Below are 16,912 nucleotides of genomic sequence, written 5' to 3' on the forward strand. Positions count from 1 at the left end.
TTATATAGTTCAAATATTAGTATGAATGGCTGTCTCAAAGGCCAATTAATTGATGAAGAAATGCAGTATATTGGTCACAGAGTTTCAGAATGTATTGTGGTGACTCTAAAAAACTATTTGTATTGTCTATGATTTCAAATTTAACTTATTTGTGTTTATGATGTACTAAATAGCTAAGATCAACCGACTGAAATACTACTTTGTTTGTGTGTGAAAGTAGCACATTTTAAACATATAATAACCACATCAAAAATGATAAAATTGAAGAAATAAAAAAATTTCCTGTCTTATTTTTTTGTGTGGTCAAAGCTTTATTGTAGCACAGTGATGCAAAATGACCTGTAATGGCATATATGTAGTGCCAAATACTAAATTACATTTTAAGGTATATATCTACTGACTGCTAAAATTTATTTACTTTATAGCTCAAGAAACACAACTGTAGGTTGTTTTTTAAAAGAAAAAAAAATTAGAGGGTTTTCTTGAGACAGGATCTTGCTCTGCTGCTCAGGCTGCAGTGCAATGGCATTATCTTAGCTCACTGAAGCCTCTGGGCTCTGGTGATCCTCCCTCCTCAGCCTTCCAGGTAACTGGGACTATGAGTGTGCACCACCATGTCCAGCTAGTTTTTATGATAATCAGTTTAAACGTTCTATTTATTTTAAGTGTGGAGTCAAATGCTGTTTTCTTTTTTTATTATGGCATTTTGACTATAACTGATTGAAATTTAAAAATGATTAATATTTTAGTCCAATATATTAGAGAGGACTTCAAATTTCCAAGGTTGCATTTTTCTTTCACAGAGGGGAAAGATATACATTATAACTGTGGACTTTCTTATCAGTCATTTCTGGATTCTTTCTCTACGTTAACATTTCACCCTCTGAGTCTTTCAGAAATGAATAAACGACAGCTCTGCCCTTGAGGAGCTTATAGACCTCTGAGAAAAATCGATCTGTAACCCAAATGGCAATGGTCATGGTAGCAGAGAGAGGGTAGCACCTGCCCAGCTTCAGGTGATGGTTAAGGAAAACTTGAAGAATAATGCTGGGCTGAAGTTGTGAGGTAAGTTAGCTGAAGACAGGAACAACACGAGCAGAAGTCTGGCCTATTCTTCATACATGTTAGTTTGCCACTGCCTTTTTTTGTAATGTGACACACAGAACATTGCCTTTTTGCTTGGTATCCAAGCTATAAAATTATTAAGCAAAAGTGCTAAATACAGAGCTTTGTACAGTGACTAGAAATCTTCCTCTAGGTTATTGTTCCCCAAACTTGAAAACCCTGACCATTAAAGAGTTGTCACACCCTACATACAAAAATTGCTGCATGAAAAGTTAAATATTGTTATTTTAGGTGATTACTTGGTGCTAATATGGTTTGAGACACAGAAGTGAGCATAGCAGCAAAATCAGTATAGCATTAGTTGGTTATAAGGTGGTCATATGTATATACTCATATACAAAATGAAGTGATTTTTAGCAGGGTATTTCTTTTAGGAACCAGAATGTGTTTGCCAATCAGTTACCAGCTATCAGTTAGTTTGTTGGTGTTGAGTTTATTCATTTACAATTTACAACTTATTTTATCTCTCATTGGAAATTGAATTATGGTTTATGTGTTATTTTAGAAAAAAAAATTAAACAGTGAGTATGAAAAGAGGAGTGAGAAGAGCCCTTCCCTTGTGGAAACTACACGGAAACAAAAAACGGATACAGATGTGATAAACCACGAAAGCCTTGTAAATTCCCATCCTTTTAGAACTTCCTGTTCATCATGATTTTGCAAGCATTGATAGGAATTCTGCAGCTATAATATTAAAATTGTCTTCTGACAATGAAAAATAAAATCTGACAACTAGAATTTTTTGAAGTTTAGTCTGTTTGGGAACTTCTTGAAGACATACGTGTTACATTCCTGGCACTTTGCATGTAGTGAGTATCTTATAAACCTAATTGATTGGTTGACTAGTCATGAAATACTTAAAATGTTTTTTGAATATCTCTCTTGGAAGAATGCCTTAAATGTGGAACTTCTGTTACTGTATGTATTATTAGAATAAGACCATTGCCCAATTCTTGATCCAGTTAGAAGTAATCTCTGCTTTTCTCATATGTTCAACATTAAAGGCTAAATGAAGGGTGGGGTTTCTTCAGACATTATACAGATTTTTTTCTTCAGGTCTTTATCTTTAAACTTTCCTTTTGTTTTTATTAGAATCTATTATTTTATTCTTCAGCATTTACTAGATATTATACAATGTAATCTTAAATTCTATATTTTAGATAGAAGACTTTTATCTTGCCAAAAGCTGATTAAAGTAGCAATAAATTAGTAAATCCTTATAAAGGAAATTTAATATTACCTACATAATAAGTTATAATCTTGTTGTAAACTATGTTATCAGTCTCTCTTTTTTCCATGTTAGACGTCATCTATAGAACAATGATTTTCAATCTGAGTATTTTGACACTACCATTGTTGTGATTTATTTTGGTCACAATATTTAGTCCATCTTGAAATTCTAAATTATATTATTGTAAAATCATATTTTCCTGTTTACTGGCATTTTAAAATGTTCTTAATTTCTTTTTCTGATGTTTCCTCATTACTAAAGCATTTGAAAAAGTACCTGTATCTTTTATCTGTATAATTGGTGCCTTTGTAAAAAGTACAGCATTTGAAAAATTATTCTTTCTGTTCTCTAACTATCCTTTTGTAGTTTCTATGTATTCAGAGGTCTTCTCTTTCTCCTCTTATTCTGATCATCCCTTAAATGTTTTCTTTCCTCAGGATTATCTAAGTCTCCCTTATTCACTTTTGATGATCTCAGCTAATTTTGCTATCACTTAAATGCTTTTGGTTTTTAAATTTGTTTCTAGTTTAGATCAATTGTCTGCTACAGGGTATCCCACCTTCAAGTTTACCTCAAATTTAATATGTGCAAAACAGAATTCATTCTCTCTTCTTGATATCCTCCTTTTACTCCAAAGTGTATCCTCTTGTCTTCCTTGTTGGTCAGTGACACTGCCATCCAACCAGTTGTCCAAACTTTGCTATCTCCTCCTCTTTACCTTCTTTACTTAGTTGGATCCAAGTCAGCCTCCTGCAAGTTTGCCTAGGCATTTTTTCTCATGTTGCAGAACTTTATGCATACTTGCAAATTAAAACCACATTGAATAAACCTTTAAGGGGCCTTAATAGATGTGGCTCTTTTGCCTGGAAATGATAATCCTCTCCTTTTTGCCTGATTCCTGCTTTTCCTTCAAGACTTAATTTAGTCATTACTTCTTGCAGAAAGGTCAATTACCCCATTAGCTATCATCTTATAGCAGCCTGTGATAGTTGTTATCACAGAGATAATTCTCTCTGTATGTGATTATCTTTTCCCACCAGATTATGAGCTACTAAAAGGCCAGGGATTGTCCGCTGTATTTGTATTCCCTACATTTAGTTTAGTGCCTACGGCATGGTAGGCTTCACTAAATGCTTGTTAAAAGAATACATGAGATCGAGTATTGTTTTACTCAATCATATATATTTCTGAGGCACATCTATTGTTTGGTTTTCAGAGGGTAGCAGTCTCACCTTTGTCCCTCTCTGAGTTTGGAACCAACTGAAATAGAGAAATATAAAAGTCAATCTGATACAAGTTTTACTACTGGTAAAGCTGGGTTTGAGAATGCATCTTGACCTTTGTCCATTATCAGTCTTTCTACTACTTTCCCTTCAAATCCAAACTTTCCAATGGTGTATCTGAGGACACCCCAAGTTAGCAGAGCAAACACATTGACCAAGCCATTTGCAAGGAAGGCATATTAATTCAAACTTCTCTATAACCCCATAGAGGCCTTATAAAGAAAGATACACACTTCCAGAACCAGGTATGCTTATAAGCAGAAAGAGTGGATTGCAGAATGCAGATCTGAAGGAGAAACTTTTGAGTTTGTTTATTCATTCATTTAACAGATAAATATTGAGCTCTTACCCTGTCCTGGACATTGTGCAGATGGTGCAGATACAGATTTGGTGCTTATGTTTTAGAGCCTACTATGTTCCTTTTTCCAGACTCATAAGTAAATTAAGTTGCTTTTCCTCTCTTATAGCAGAAGTCTTCTCTAGGGAAGATAGGAACTGGTGAATGGAATAGTTTATCCAAATGTATAACCTGTTCTCTAGCCATTGCATGTAAAATAAATCCCAAGGACTGATAATTTTAAGAACACGATGGAATGAAATACAGAGAAACATATTAGGACAATCTTAAGAAAAGAGAAAATTTCAAAGGTCTGGTCATGTTTTAGAAAAAAAATGTGGAAAATTTGATCATGATAATTCCTCTTTGCTTTTACTATACTTAAAATACTTGGCTTAGGATTTTAAAGACCATTTAGTCCTGATTTATTTCTGACGTGAATCTTCCAAGTATTTATTTATACAAGTTACTTAGAAAATCTACTCCCCAATAAGGTCTGGTGGCAACATTTGAAAGTAATGGGGAATTGCTAGTGGAAATACTGAGGAAGGAGACCCAGGCATCTGGGATTCCCTCCCCCTCTGTCATCCACGGTGCATCTCAATAGAAGAGAGAGCAGGCCAGCTGGCGCCTCTTGAATCTCCTTCCTGAAAATAACACGCTTGGCCTTGAGGAATCTCTCTGGAAGACACTATTTTTACTTAAAACAAGATCAAACCAGAAACCTTTTCACGTATGAGTCCTAAAACTGTAAACCAGAACCCTTTCATGTGTGATTCCTGAAGCTGTAAACCGAGACCTTTCATATGAGTCCTTAAACTGTAAACTGGAACCCTTTCATATGTGATTCCTGAAACTGTAAACAGAGACCTTTTCACATGTGAGTCCTAAAACTGTAAACCGGAGCCCTTTCATATGTGATTCCTGAAGCTGCAAACCGAGACCTTTTTCATATGTGATTTCTAAAGCTATAAACCTAAGATTCTTCCACATGTAACATCTAAAGTATAAGCCTATATAAAGGCAGAACGTTCCTTTATTAGATGAGCTGAATTTGGACAAATCATTGTCTCAGCTCCCAGCGGTAATAAACACTTTCCTTTGTATTCGGTGTTCGGGAGATCCAGTGTTCAGGAGATCCGTTTCCCGCGGCTTTTCCTGCTACAATACCAGCTCCCTGTTGCCAGTGATAGGTCTTTATCACATCAGCATCTCCTGTGAAGTCTTTTCTACATGTCATAGCATTTGTTATTTCTTTCACTCATTTTGTCTCCTGGATCTTTATAGTGCTATTTGTGATTCAGTTATTGTAATATATAAGATGATCTTGTGAGGTACAGTCTGTATTATAACTTATCTATTGCATGACTTAGATAAGGACAGTGTCCCAAATACCTTAACTACACAATAAGAAAAGTCATCTACTAAATTCTCTACATCATTATTCAAGGGAGTGGTTCTCTAGAGCAGTGGTTCCCAGATGAGTGTGGGTGTGCATGTGGGTCATGGTAGGAGAGGAGGCTTATTTTTAGCAAGAGAAATTCTGGTATCCCGTCCCAGGGATTGATGCAGAAGGTCCTGGGTAGGGGCCAGGGAGTCTTTAAAAAAGCCTCACTCTTAAAAGTACTCCAGGAGATTCTTCTTCAGAGGGCTCATAGGCCACCCTTAGAGAAGCACTATACTATGGAAATATAGTTTGCTTAGATTGGATTTATTCTGAGGTAACCTTGTACCATTGAAGAATAAATACAAACAGTAAAAGGAGGAGATTTTTATGAATGTTGATTTTGTTAGGAATTTAGAAGTAGTGGTAATTGTTCCTTAGAGATGTGTTAATGTTAAGAGTTTGACAGACAAATTAGTATAGTTAGGTATATATAATTATACCCAAAGACTGGGTAAATCCAGTCATTTGCTATTACTATTTTTTTTGCCCCTAGCTTTGTTTTTAGTAAATGAACTACTTATTTTGTTTTTCTGTAATGTTGATTTCTTATAATCTTGATATACATTAAACTTCTTTCTGTCAGGAACCAGTTGTAGGAATATTTGCAAATTTCACAATGCCTATCTTAGTGCCTTATATATAGTAGACATTTTATAAAGCATTTTAATTACAAATGTTGAGTAAATTAGCTTTCTATAAAAATCGTTATATTATTTGATACATAGTAAGTGTTATGGATTATGGTTATAGTTACTGTATATGAAAAAAAGCCAGGTGACATCTTAGGGTTTGTTGTTTGTTTGTTTGTTTAATCGGTCTTCCATGTTTCTTTTTTTCTTTATCCTTATCTGCCCTAGCTGGATTGTTGCTGCTTTTCTTCATTTTCAGCTGTAACTGAAAATGTGAATATTTGATCCCTTTACACATGTTCCAATACGCAGGAGAATAAGAAGGATTATCCTGGCTCCTAGTTTGCTGGGGATGCTCAAAACTTGTGCCACTGGTTCTGACATAATTAATAATAGCATCCCCCAGCCACTCTCAAAATGCTAAATTGTATACATTCCTTTGAAGCTTGAAACCAGGTTAGTAAGTTGTTTCCAATTTGGTTCTTGCTTTCACATATTCTTGCCACAATCCCAGTTTTTGTTGTATTAATATTTGTTCTTTCTGTATTTTAATTTCTAATTATGAGCATTTCAGAGACCCTCCTAATCTGAGGTGTCTTTATTTTTGATGAGAATTTTTCTGTTTTGTATGTGGAATTTTAAATTTACCTTAATAGTATTTTTGAACTATAGAAGGCTTTAGTTTTCTCGAAACAATTTGTTTTTTTAAATTGGTTTTGAAATGAGTGACAGTTCCTGGGTCATTAGCTTATCTTCAAGCATTGACATAACAAAAGCAGTTCTCAAAAAGACATTTAACAATGTTACTTAGTGTTCCATGAATATTTGTTCAGGTTGCTTAAAGTCCTTTATAGGAAATATTTACTTTAGAATTGGCTAATAAACAGAAAGTTTTAAGTTAAGTTTCTTTTTTCCTCTTAGTATTAAAGGAAGCTCTTACCAGAAACACAGATCTCAGTTTTTAAGATAAAATATTGCTATACATGTTGTCTATCTTTGTTATTTTATGTATTTTCCAAGATTTACTCTGAGAAATGGAAGTAAGTTTCTATAGAAATCTCCAAAGATATTGATTGGTTGAAATACACTCTAGAAGTGGAAACTGTCTCCATAATGACTTTGCCAACTGTTTCCCTACAAATATAGGGAAACGATTTTTTTTTTTTTTTTTGGCCAGCAAGCACTTTTGTTAGACTGCATTTTAGTAGGGCTCTTACAACATGTTAGTGCTTAGTACTATTATAAATTCATTCTCAGTTCTATTATGAATTGTGCATAGTCTGATTTACCTTTTATCTTTCCTTTGTTTTTCTCCCTCTTAATCATGATCCCTAACGTTTATCTAGACCACTACATAATTACTTCTCTCCTCTAAAACGTATTAATTATGCACAGTAAATTTCAATGTAATAGTACCATGGTTTGCATTAAAGAAGAAAGTTACTGCTTACATCTTTAAAAAGAAAATACAACAATGAAAATGTTCTTTTTTTAATTCTAAGAGTACTACTGACATAGTAGATGACATTAGTCAATCTTTTATTTATTAAAAAAGGGAATCACATACTGTTTCAGTTTTTATTTCTGCATCATCTGATGACTTACCTCTGTAGATTGGGACACAGAGGTGGTATAGTCTCCTTGCCAAGACTCTGCCAGCTGAGCACATTGATGATGGTCTGTGACATGCAGGGTCCAGGGATATGGTCTTGGAAATAGGGGTGAGCCATGCACTGTTCTACAATGGTGGGGTAGAGGTATGAGTACTTTTCTCTTCTGGTTGCAGCTCTAGTTTCTCTTTCATCCATTGAGTTGTTTCTTGTTTTGCAAACTAAGCCAGGATCAGATGAAATGAAAAGGGAATTATATTATCCAATTTTAATATTTGTGTTAATTTTTTTTTTTCAAATGATGATTCTAGAAGTTTTTCCAGTGAAATCTCTCAGAATGATATTTTCCAAAAGCCAAGATTATTCTGTATTTTATTGCTCTTGTCTTTGGGTAACTCTGATGAGTAATATTTAAATTTGTTCCAATAAACATGATAATATGCAGGAAAATGTAAGTCTATAACATGACTACTAGTAAGTAGAATAATGTCTAAAATTAAAAATGTTTTTCATTAAAAATTGTAATAGTGGGAAAAAATCATCTATAGAGTATATGCCAGTTAGTTGCCCCAGGACAAAAAGATGCTTCCGTTTGTTTGTTTTTCTACAGTTTCCCAGAACTGTTTGGAGAAGTGTACCAGAGTTGTGTCTGTGTTATATCTATTACAGAGCAAAGTACTGCAATGTCAGAGGAAGACCATCCTTTGAAACAGAATTGGAGCTCTAATTCTATTTATTGCTTTGTTGTCCTCTTTTCCGTAAGGTTTATGTGCCTAGGAATTACAAACAAGTAGTGAAATTGAGAATGAAAGGTGAGAAGGTATACGATTATGCGTGGAAACAATCATGTAACAAAATACTCCTCTAATGGATTAAAATCCTTTTAAAAGGACCACTTTTCTGAGGATAAGATTTTTCTGTTCCCTTTTTTTTTGACCCCATCTAATTAGTCACCAAACTCTTTTCATGTTTTTCCGCTTTTCTTTCAAAGCTCTGGGTCACTAGAATATGCGTTTTGTTTCTCCCATGTGCCATCCTGCATAGCGTTGCTTGTCTTGTTGCATTTGATTACAGTTGCCCTTCACTGTATCTAGTTTATTCCTGTAGTTCAATCCTATTCGCTCTTCAGGGGAGTTCTCAGTATCCAGTTCAAGTTCCATGTCCTTGGTAAAACCTCTTTTTACTTTAGCTGGAAGTTGTTTTCTCTCTGCTTTGAACCTCTGTGGTGCTTATGGCCTTGCAGTCCATTTGACATTGGATAGCCTTTGTCCTAAAATGTCCAGATTTTGTTTAAAATTTTATTTTTAGCCTTTATCTTTTCAAGTATATAGTTACCTTTTTAATTCCTTGTAGTTGTCATTTGTAGCATAGTGTGCTAAAATAATACCCATATTATAGGCTTTATATATAATACATGTGTATATATAGGTATATAAATACAGAATTATATGTAATACGCCCATGCATGCGTGTGAGTGAGTGTGTGTGTGTGTGTGTGTGTGTGTGTGTATGTGTATTGCCCTTGTCTTTGGGTAGCTCTGCTGAGTAATATTTAATTTTTTCAATAAGTTTGATAATATGCAGTATACATACATATTTAACTTTACTGCATATTATACATATGTATATATACACACATGTACACACAGGTATTATATGTGAGTTGTTTTGGTACCTGGAAAGGGTGTGTGTGAGTGGAACTGTAATATTGCTAAATCTTTTTGATTGTATGAAGTAAATGTCTTGTTCTGACATCAACTGAATGAGTAACTTGACTTTATTTTAACCTTGGAAGGAATATATGTGAGGCAGACTCTTTTAAAGGGTTTTGGATACCACAGAGCTACAATTCTTGAAGTGGTTAATTTTAAAAATCTTTCAATAGTCTTTTCACCTTGATTACTGATGGCCTCTGCTAGATCTAAAAGTAAAACATGAATTGTTCAGCGTGATTCATTTGACATTGTCCTCTGTTTGTTGGAAAAATCATATCATTCTGGCACTTATTTAGTGTTTTAGGGTGGACAGTGTACTTTATTGATTTTTATAGCATATAGGAACAGATGTTAAAACTCACTTTATGTTTTGTTTCCTCGTTTAGCAAAAAGCATTTTTATAAATGTCTGCTTTATGCCTGACATGCAAAACAATGAGTAAGATAAATGGGCTTTGCATTTGAGGGATTCATATTCTGGTGGTGAAGACAGACACATATATGTAAATAAGTGCAGTGGATTGTTACAGGTGCTATGATAGAAATATATAATGAGGAAATAAAGGACCAAAATCCAGTAATCATAGACACTGTCATTTAAAAGTATGAAATCTAGTAAGCCCTACTATGTCAGTGAATTTCTAATATGTTACGTGTAAGAATTAAATGAGAGAATTGCTACATAGAAGGTGTAGGTACTATTGTTGTATGCTTTTATAGATTATGGAACAAAATTCAAAGTCATGCAGTCAGTTTTCATAGTGTTAATAGAATCTAAGCATTCTTCAACCCCAGTGACAGCGTTACTAATTTACCATTTTTGTTTTGGAGGATAGCTTTATCCTAAGTAGCCAGTGGCATTGTAAAGTTTGGTGATGGAGACATCAGTATTTCCAGTTAAATTATCGTAACATAATGTGGTTTCTCAAAAATGGAAGTTGCTTATTTTTAAAGGGGTCTTTTTTTTTTAAATGATCCAAGCCCCCAAATTTATAGAGTTGCATAGGAAAGCAAATGTTATCACAAACCAGAAGTACTCACTGGTCAACCAACCACTAATAATATTGATTCCCAGTACCTTTGTGTGCCCGCCTACCTAATCCACACTATCAGTTTTGCTTTGAAGTTCTCTATGCAGCTGCTCAGGTCCTTCTATGAATGCCTCTTTGAGCCAGGATGGATTGGAAATTAGCTGTTGAAGGAGGTCAATATTGACCTCTTCTAGAGGTTAATTGGGATGACTACTGTGTAGGGACCAAGAGGTATTGCTAAATCTATATGAGAATGATATTGGGGAGGCTAAGGAGAAGAATTTTCTTGGGGTGTTGAGTATAAAAAACAAACTGCTTACTTATTCTGCTATACTGTCACAACAACACACAACGCTTCTGTGATCAGATGTGTGGGAGATTTTCTCCACACACCAAGCCAGCAATTCTCCAGCTGGGTGTCCTCTAATATAATTCAGTTCTTGGCAGTATTTACCTAGAGGTAGTGTCACAGCCCATAGGTTGAGGCCTCAGTCCCACAAGACTGCCTCCCCCTGCAACCTCTCCACGCACATGCATGTGCGCACACACACCCCCCCTCACACACACAATATATATACACATACATACACACTCTTTTAAGATGCCAGTTGGATACCCCAGGTTGTTTTACCTTTGCTTCTGACAGACCAGCTATAAATCAGGATTCCCACAAACTCTCTCCTTTGGGCCCAGCTAATTTGCTAGAGTGGCTCGCAGAACTTACGTTTACCAGTTTATTACAAAGGCTATTAGGAAGGAGATAGACGAACAGCCAGATGGGAAAGATGCATAGGTCCAAGTATGGGAGAAGGGATGAGGAGCTTCCATATGTATTCTCACCAGGTGAGTCACCCTCCAGTAATTTCCATGTGTCCAGCTACCTGGAAGCCCATCCACACCCAGTCCTTTGGGATTTTTATAGAGGCTTCACTAAAAAGGCACAATTGATTAAATCATTGGCCACCCATAACCAATGTAACTATCAGCCCCTCCTGTATCCTTAGAGCTTAGGGGTTGTGGCTGAAAGTTTCCAGCTTCTCATCATGCCTTGGTCTTTACTGTGACTAGCCCACACCACGAGCTATCCTTGAGCCCCCAACCATCAGTCAACTCATTAGTATACACAAAGACACTTAGCACTTTGGAGATCATAAGGCTATCACAAGCTATTTGTTAGGAAATGGGAAAACCAAATATATATTTTACAATATCACAGATGTCTTTAAAGAAAAGTTACTTCAGGAGTATGTAACACTTACTCATAAAAAAAAAAAAAAAGAGCATATTAAGTGTGTTTAGATGGCTTCTGCACTCCAGGCACTTTTTATGTATTATTATGTAATACCCTACTGTGAGAGCTAGGTAGTAGGATTTTCCTGTTCACTGACTAAGGCTCAGAGAGCCTTGAATAGACTATTCCTGAGCCTATGTGAACACTACTGTAATATTTAGACTGGCATTTTTTTGGTCATAATTTGTCCTTTGTGTCTGAATTCTATTTTTCTGAAGTTATCCCACTTGAGCCTTCCTATTTCGTATTTTTCTATTGTATCATAATCAGAGTTCTGAATTCCACATGCTATAGCAAAATAGTGGATAACTTTCTCCTTTATGTGCTGGAATTAATTTATTTTTACTGATAATAATATTTATTGAATATTTCCTAGGCGATAAACACTGTGAAGGCACTATACATACAACTGGGAAAAAGAACTGCAATATAGAATTAAATTTAAAGGAAGAATTTCTATTGCTTAGACTTGCCAGTTGTTGGAGACTTTCTGTGATATGCTCATCCCTCTTATTTCTTTTGGGAAAGAGGAAGTTGGGAAGAGGTCAAAAACAGATTCGTTTTAGGACCCAAGTGAGTTTATTGGAAGGGATCAGAAGCTAGGATGGGAGGAACTAAAGGAATGCCTTAAGTAAAAGGGGCATAAGTAGGCTTGCTTTCTTATTTAACCTGTGTGAAAACCTACTTTTATTAAGCCAGCAATATAAGTACTTTAATAGTATCATATTTAAGCTGGTTGGCTTTGATAGCAGAACTTGATACGGATATTATCAAGTTCTTGATAGCTTTATATTTGATGTCAATGACAAGTTAGGTAAGTTACAGTACTTTAGTGCCGTCTGCTAATTAATTAGAAGTAAAGTGAACTGGGCACTTCCTGAGCAGTAGGTAAAAGGATCTAGAATGAGAAAGAATAACTAGAAAATAGTCTGATACAGCATGAAGGACTATGTTCAGGTGCCTGCAGCTGAACTTGAAAAGCCTTATGAATTTACTTCAACAAGGGAATCAACTGCATTTCTATACTTGAGTAGGTCCAATGATTTTATTTTACTAGTTCTTGTGATATTTATAAGTACAGTATCCTTATTTATTTAAAAGCCTGTTTAGTAGTTTCTCTTGTGATTATTATAGTAATTTCTTTTGTGATTAATTTTGACCTTATATTGTCTTTGATATAATTTTATAAAATCCTAAAAGTAAAAATGAGAAATTTTAACCTATATACCTTCTTTATTATGGGTAGTTTTTTATTTATAGTAAGTGGTCAAGAAGGTGTTTTCGTTTTGTGCTGGGCCTTCCTGAGAAACTCACTGTGATCATTTATTTTCCTATATAGCAGTGCATCCCTCATCTGTAAGGCATACACATTTCTACAATTATGTTCATTGGTCGTGATTTATAGAAAGTTAAAATATTTAAAGCAATTTAGAAATTTGCTGGTACTTGAGTTTAGTGTGGCAGTTACTCTCTGAAGTCCTCAAGTCTGGGTTGGAATTGCAGTTCCTCAGATCCTCCCCAGCTGGGTGTTGCTGGACAAAATTGGCCTCTCTAAGCTGGTCTCCTCATTTATCCAATGGAGATGATAGCAACTTCAGAGAGGTGCCATAGGAGTGAGTGAGTGAATAATGCTGTAACATCCTTAGTACAGTGCCGCACATTTATTTTCAGAAAATGGTAATTGTTACACCTGCTACTGATACAGTTAAGGTGGTGAACCATAGGTAAAATTTCTTGTGATTTTTAAATGATTGGTTTACAGAAAAGGTTTTTACACTACTGGGAATACTATCTTAAGGGCACTTGATCGTCATCTGCTTACGCTGATTGTTGTAGTACTCCTCTTACTGCATTACTAATAATAGCTACCATTTTATTGAGTGCTTACTTACTAAGAGCTTTATGTACAATTTTATTTAATTCCCACAATTATTATGAAGCAGGCATTATTACATCTATTTTTACTGATTGCGAAACTTAAGTGTAGTAAGACAAAATAACCCATCCAGCCCAGCTGGACAGTGGGAAGACTGATTACCTTCAGATCTAAGTCCAAAGCCCATGTTCTTTAACCCCATGGCTGCTCACTATACACTTTGCCATTTGCTTTTCTGTCTCTCCTGGGAAACCTAAGTTTCCTGAAGGGGGAACTGGACATTGTTTGCATTCCAAGGTTGCATTTATTTTTCAAGCTCTTTTAAACTAAAAGTAATGTATAGTGTATAACATCAGAACTTGCTAATGTAAGTGAAACTTAATAGCTTATTAAGAATCTTTCTTATTGAAAAATAACAAAATTTCCCATTCTAACAGAAAACTTGAAGGATTAGGACTTGTTTTTCAGACGTATTGCCAGTCTCCGCCATGGTAACAATTTGAATTTACTATATTTGGCTTTGCATTATTGTACACTAAGTACTCACTTAATCTTCTTTTCAGGTTATAAGCCTCTTTCATCATTGCAATACAGGACCTGGCTCAGTGCTTGTGTGCTTAATACATATTTGATTTTAATTTATTTCAGTGTCAGTATTAATGTTGATCTGAAGTATTTTCAGATTATTTCAGTTGCTTGGGATTTATCAGTGAGCAAAACAATGATCCCTGCCTTCATCTGAGTTTATAGCCTGATGAGGGGGCACAGTTGAGGACCAGTAAACACAATAGAAAGTTTATTTAATGTGTTAGGTGATAAGTGCTATGGGAAAAAGAAGATAGAGCAGGGTAAAGGTGGTCAGAGAGGCTTAGATGAAGAACTGAAGAAGGTGACAGAGTTAGTATAGCTGTTAGTAGATATTTGGAGATTCCCAGGCAGAGGGAACAGTGAGAGCTAAGATCCAAAGGAGGGGGCCTAGTTAGTTAGAATCAGCAGGGAGACCACTGTGGCTGGAGTAGAGTGGATTGCAACAGGTGGGTGGGGATATGCCAGAATTACGGGGAGATGAGATCCGAAATGAGGTAAAGGGGACATGGATGATGTTTTTGCTTTGTCAGATGAATTTGGTAGGATGTGTATGCATGTTACACAAAAATCCTTAGAAGCTGTGTGTTTTTGGAGTAAGGATCAGAAATTTAACTTTTTCTTTTCTCAGTCACAGATTACATTTGTATGTCTTTATTTGTGGCAGTTTGAACTTTGTATTTTATATAGCCCATAATATTCAGAAACTCGAATTTCCAGTTCAGTTTATAATATTAATAATCTATGTACTTCTTGATTTCTTTTTTTTGACAGGAGTATGTTGCTGCTGTTCTGCTTTGCGTCCTCGCTACAAACGCCTGGTGGACAACATATTCCCTGAAGATCCAAAAGTAATTTGATCTACATCTACTGATCCTTCTCTTTGCTGACCCATTCTGCCCCCCGCTGACCTCCCTAAGGTTTCCCTAATTTCATTTCTCTACTTTTACCTCTATATCTCATCATTTATACTACTTTTTTTATACTTTTCTTTTTTTTAGCTCTTAAATGACCCATGCTTGCTTGTCTAGTTTTCAGATTCTTTTAGTAGATTAGGCACAAATCTGGAAAAATGGACAGTTGATGTTCTTTTATAGTTTATATAGTATCTAATTTAAGTAACACTGTCTCATTAAAAATTTATGAACCAATGCCAGATTATTTAAACTAAGCGCTCATGATACCAGTGTGAACAAGAGATATGGTTTTATACTCTCACTATGCACATATATAAGTAAATTGATAATTAAAATCTGTTGTGAAAAAAAAAATGTTGTAATAGACAGATGAAGTGTGAGTTGCTACTGAAGTAGGAAGGAGTGATACCCAGTCGGGCTGAGGAGAAGAAAGCCTGGAGGAAAAATCTAAGCTAAGATCCAAAGAATAAATAGGGATTGACCACACAGTTTTTAGAAGAGAACTGAGAGGTAAAGAAAGACTGTTTCAGGCAGAGTTTTTCTTTTTACTTAAATACTATTTAATTTTTATAACAATTATTTTATTTGTGAAGATTACTGTTTCAAAACAACTGGTTGTTTTGAAACAACTTGTTTCACATTGCCTCAACCTTTCTAAAACTTCTGTAGTCTCATGTTAAATGAATATAAACAAAAAAGTAAGTTATATGGCTTTTGACTTCCAAAATTTGCTTTCTTTTAAAATGTAACAGGCTACATAAAGCTTTTGGTTATCTTAACATTAACTTAATGTTAATATATCTCATTTTAAACCAAAGCTATTTAAACATTCAGTTATGTAGAGGAGATTAATTAAATGTTATTGGCTGCCAGATATCCTGGATAATTTGTGGCATATAAAAAACCCTAAGATATGGTACTTGCCTTTAAGGACCTTTCCATCCAGTAACTGACATAAAGCAGAAACATACTAAATGTGAAATTAAAATGCATACATTAGTAAGTAAAATGCAAAGTAAATCAGGTGGAAAGTTTTTGTCTCTAAAGCAGGGAGGTATCACTGTGGGTTGGCAATCTCTGGGAAGCATTCGCAGAGGAAATGAGATTTGCTGAGCTTTGAAAGATATATACCATCTGGAGAGGCAGACAAGATTAGTCTCTTTATTGCAAATGAGGGGAAAGAGAAAAGACTTGGAAAGCAAGACATATATTTGAAGTCTAGAGCAAGCTATCCATCGATTTGAGGCAAAGGTTTTCTAACCTAATTGTAGAGTTTTAAGTGTGGTAATCGTGTTGACATGAGTTCTCATTTGAAATTTTAGATATTATTAGTTAATAGGCTAAATATTCAAGTAATTATTTTCCTGAGAAGCCTGGGACATGCCATTACTGAAGGTAAGGTGGAGGCCAAATTTTAGAGAATTGTAAACGACAAGCAAGGCCTCCACTTTAGGCACTTTAACTTGTAGGCAGTGAGGGAGCTTTGAACACTTGATCATTTGAATGGGCACAGGTAAATTAAAGAAAGAATCCTTATTTTTGGCAAGAATTACTATAAGATTTATTTAAATAGCAATCTTTAAGATCAGATTTTAAAAAATGAAAAGATCTACATGAACCTTGAATACATATGGCAAACGTTACTCAATTTGCCATAGTTATTATATTTAATTTATTGAAACAAACAAATCTTGTGATATGTCCATAATGGGTTAGACAGTAGGTACCCAAATGCAGAAGCAAACATGTCATAGTCCCTGCCTTGAAAGAAAAATCTAGTGAGGGGAACAGATAAACAATTTCTTAAAATTAGTAGCCAGATAATCTTGGGCAGGT

General features: G+C 35.0%; 1 protein-coding gene across 5 annotated transcripts in view; it reads left to right on the forward strand.

The window, feature by feature from the left end:
* EFR3A (EFR3 homolog A) overlaps nucleotides 1-16,912 on the forward strand; it is a 103,825-nt gene that overhangs the window by 21,193 nt on the left and 65,720 nt on the right. For 2 of the 5 annotated variants that reach the window (XM_032253708.1, XM_032253734.1), the window contains exon 2: nucleotides 14,934-15,010. In XM_032253708.1, the coding sequence (XP_032109599.1) occupies nucleotides 14,934-15,010 (77 nt within the window). Of the gene's footprint in view, nucleotides 1-12,882; nucleotides 14,464-14,933; nucleotides 15,080-16,912 lie in introns of those variants that run through there. The other 3 variants (XM_032253727.1, XM_032253720.1, XM_032253713.1) reach the window with 3 other exon arrangements.

This window comes from Sapajus apella, unplaced genomic scaffold, assembly GCF_009761245.1.
Source record: "Sapajus apella isolate SASKATOON/1434 unplaced genomic scaffold, GSC_monkey_1.0 scaffold3, whole genome shotgun sequence".
Taxonomy (NCBI): Eukaryota; Metazoa; Chordata; class Mammalia; order Primates; family Cebidae; genus Sapajus; species Sapajus apella.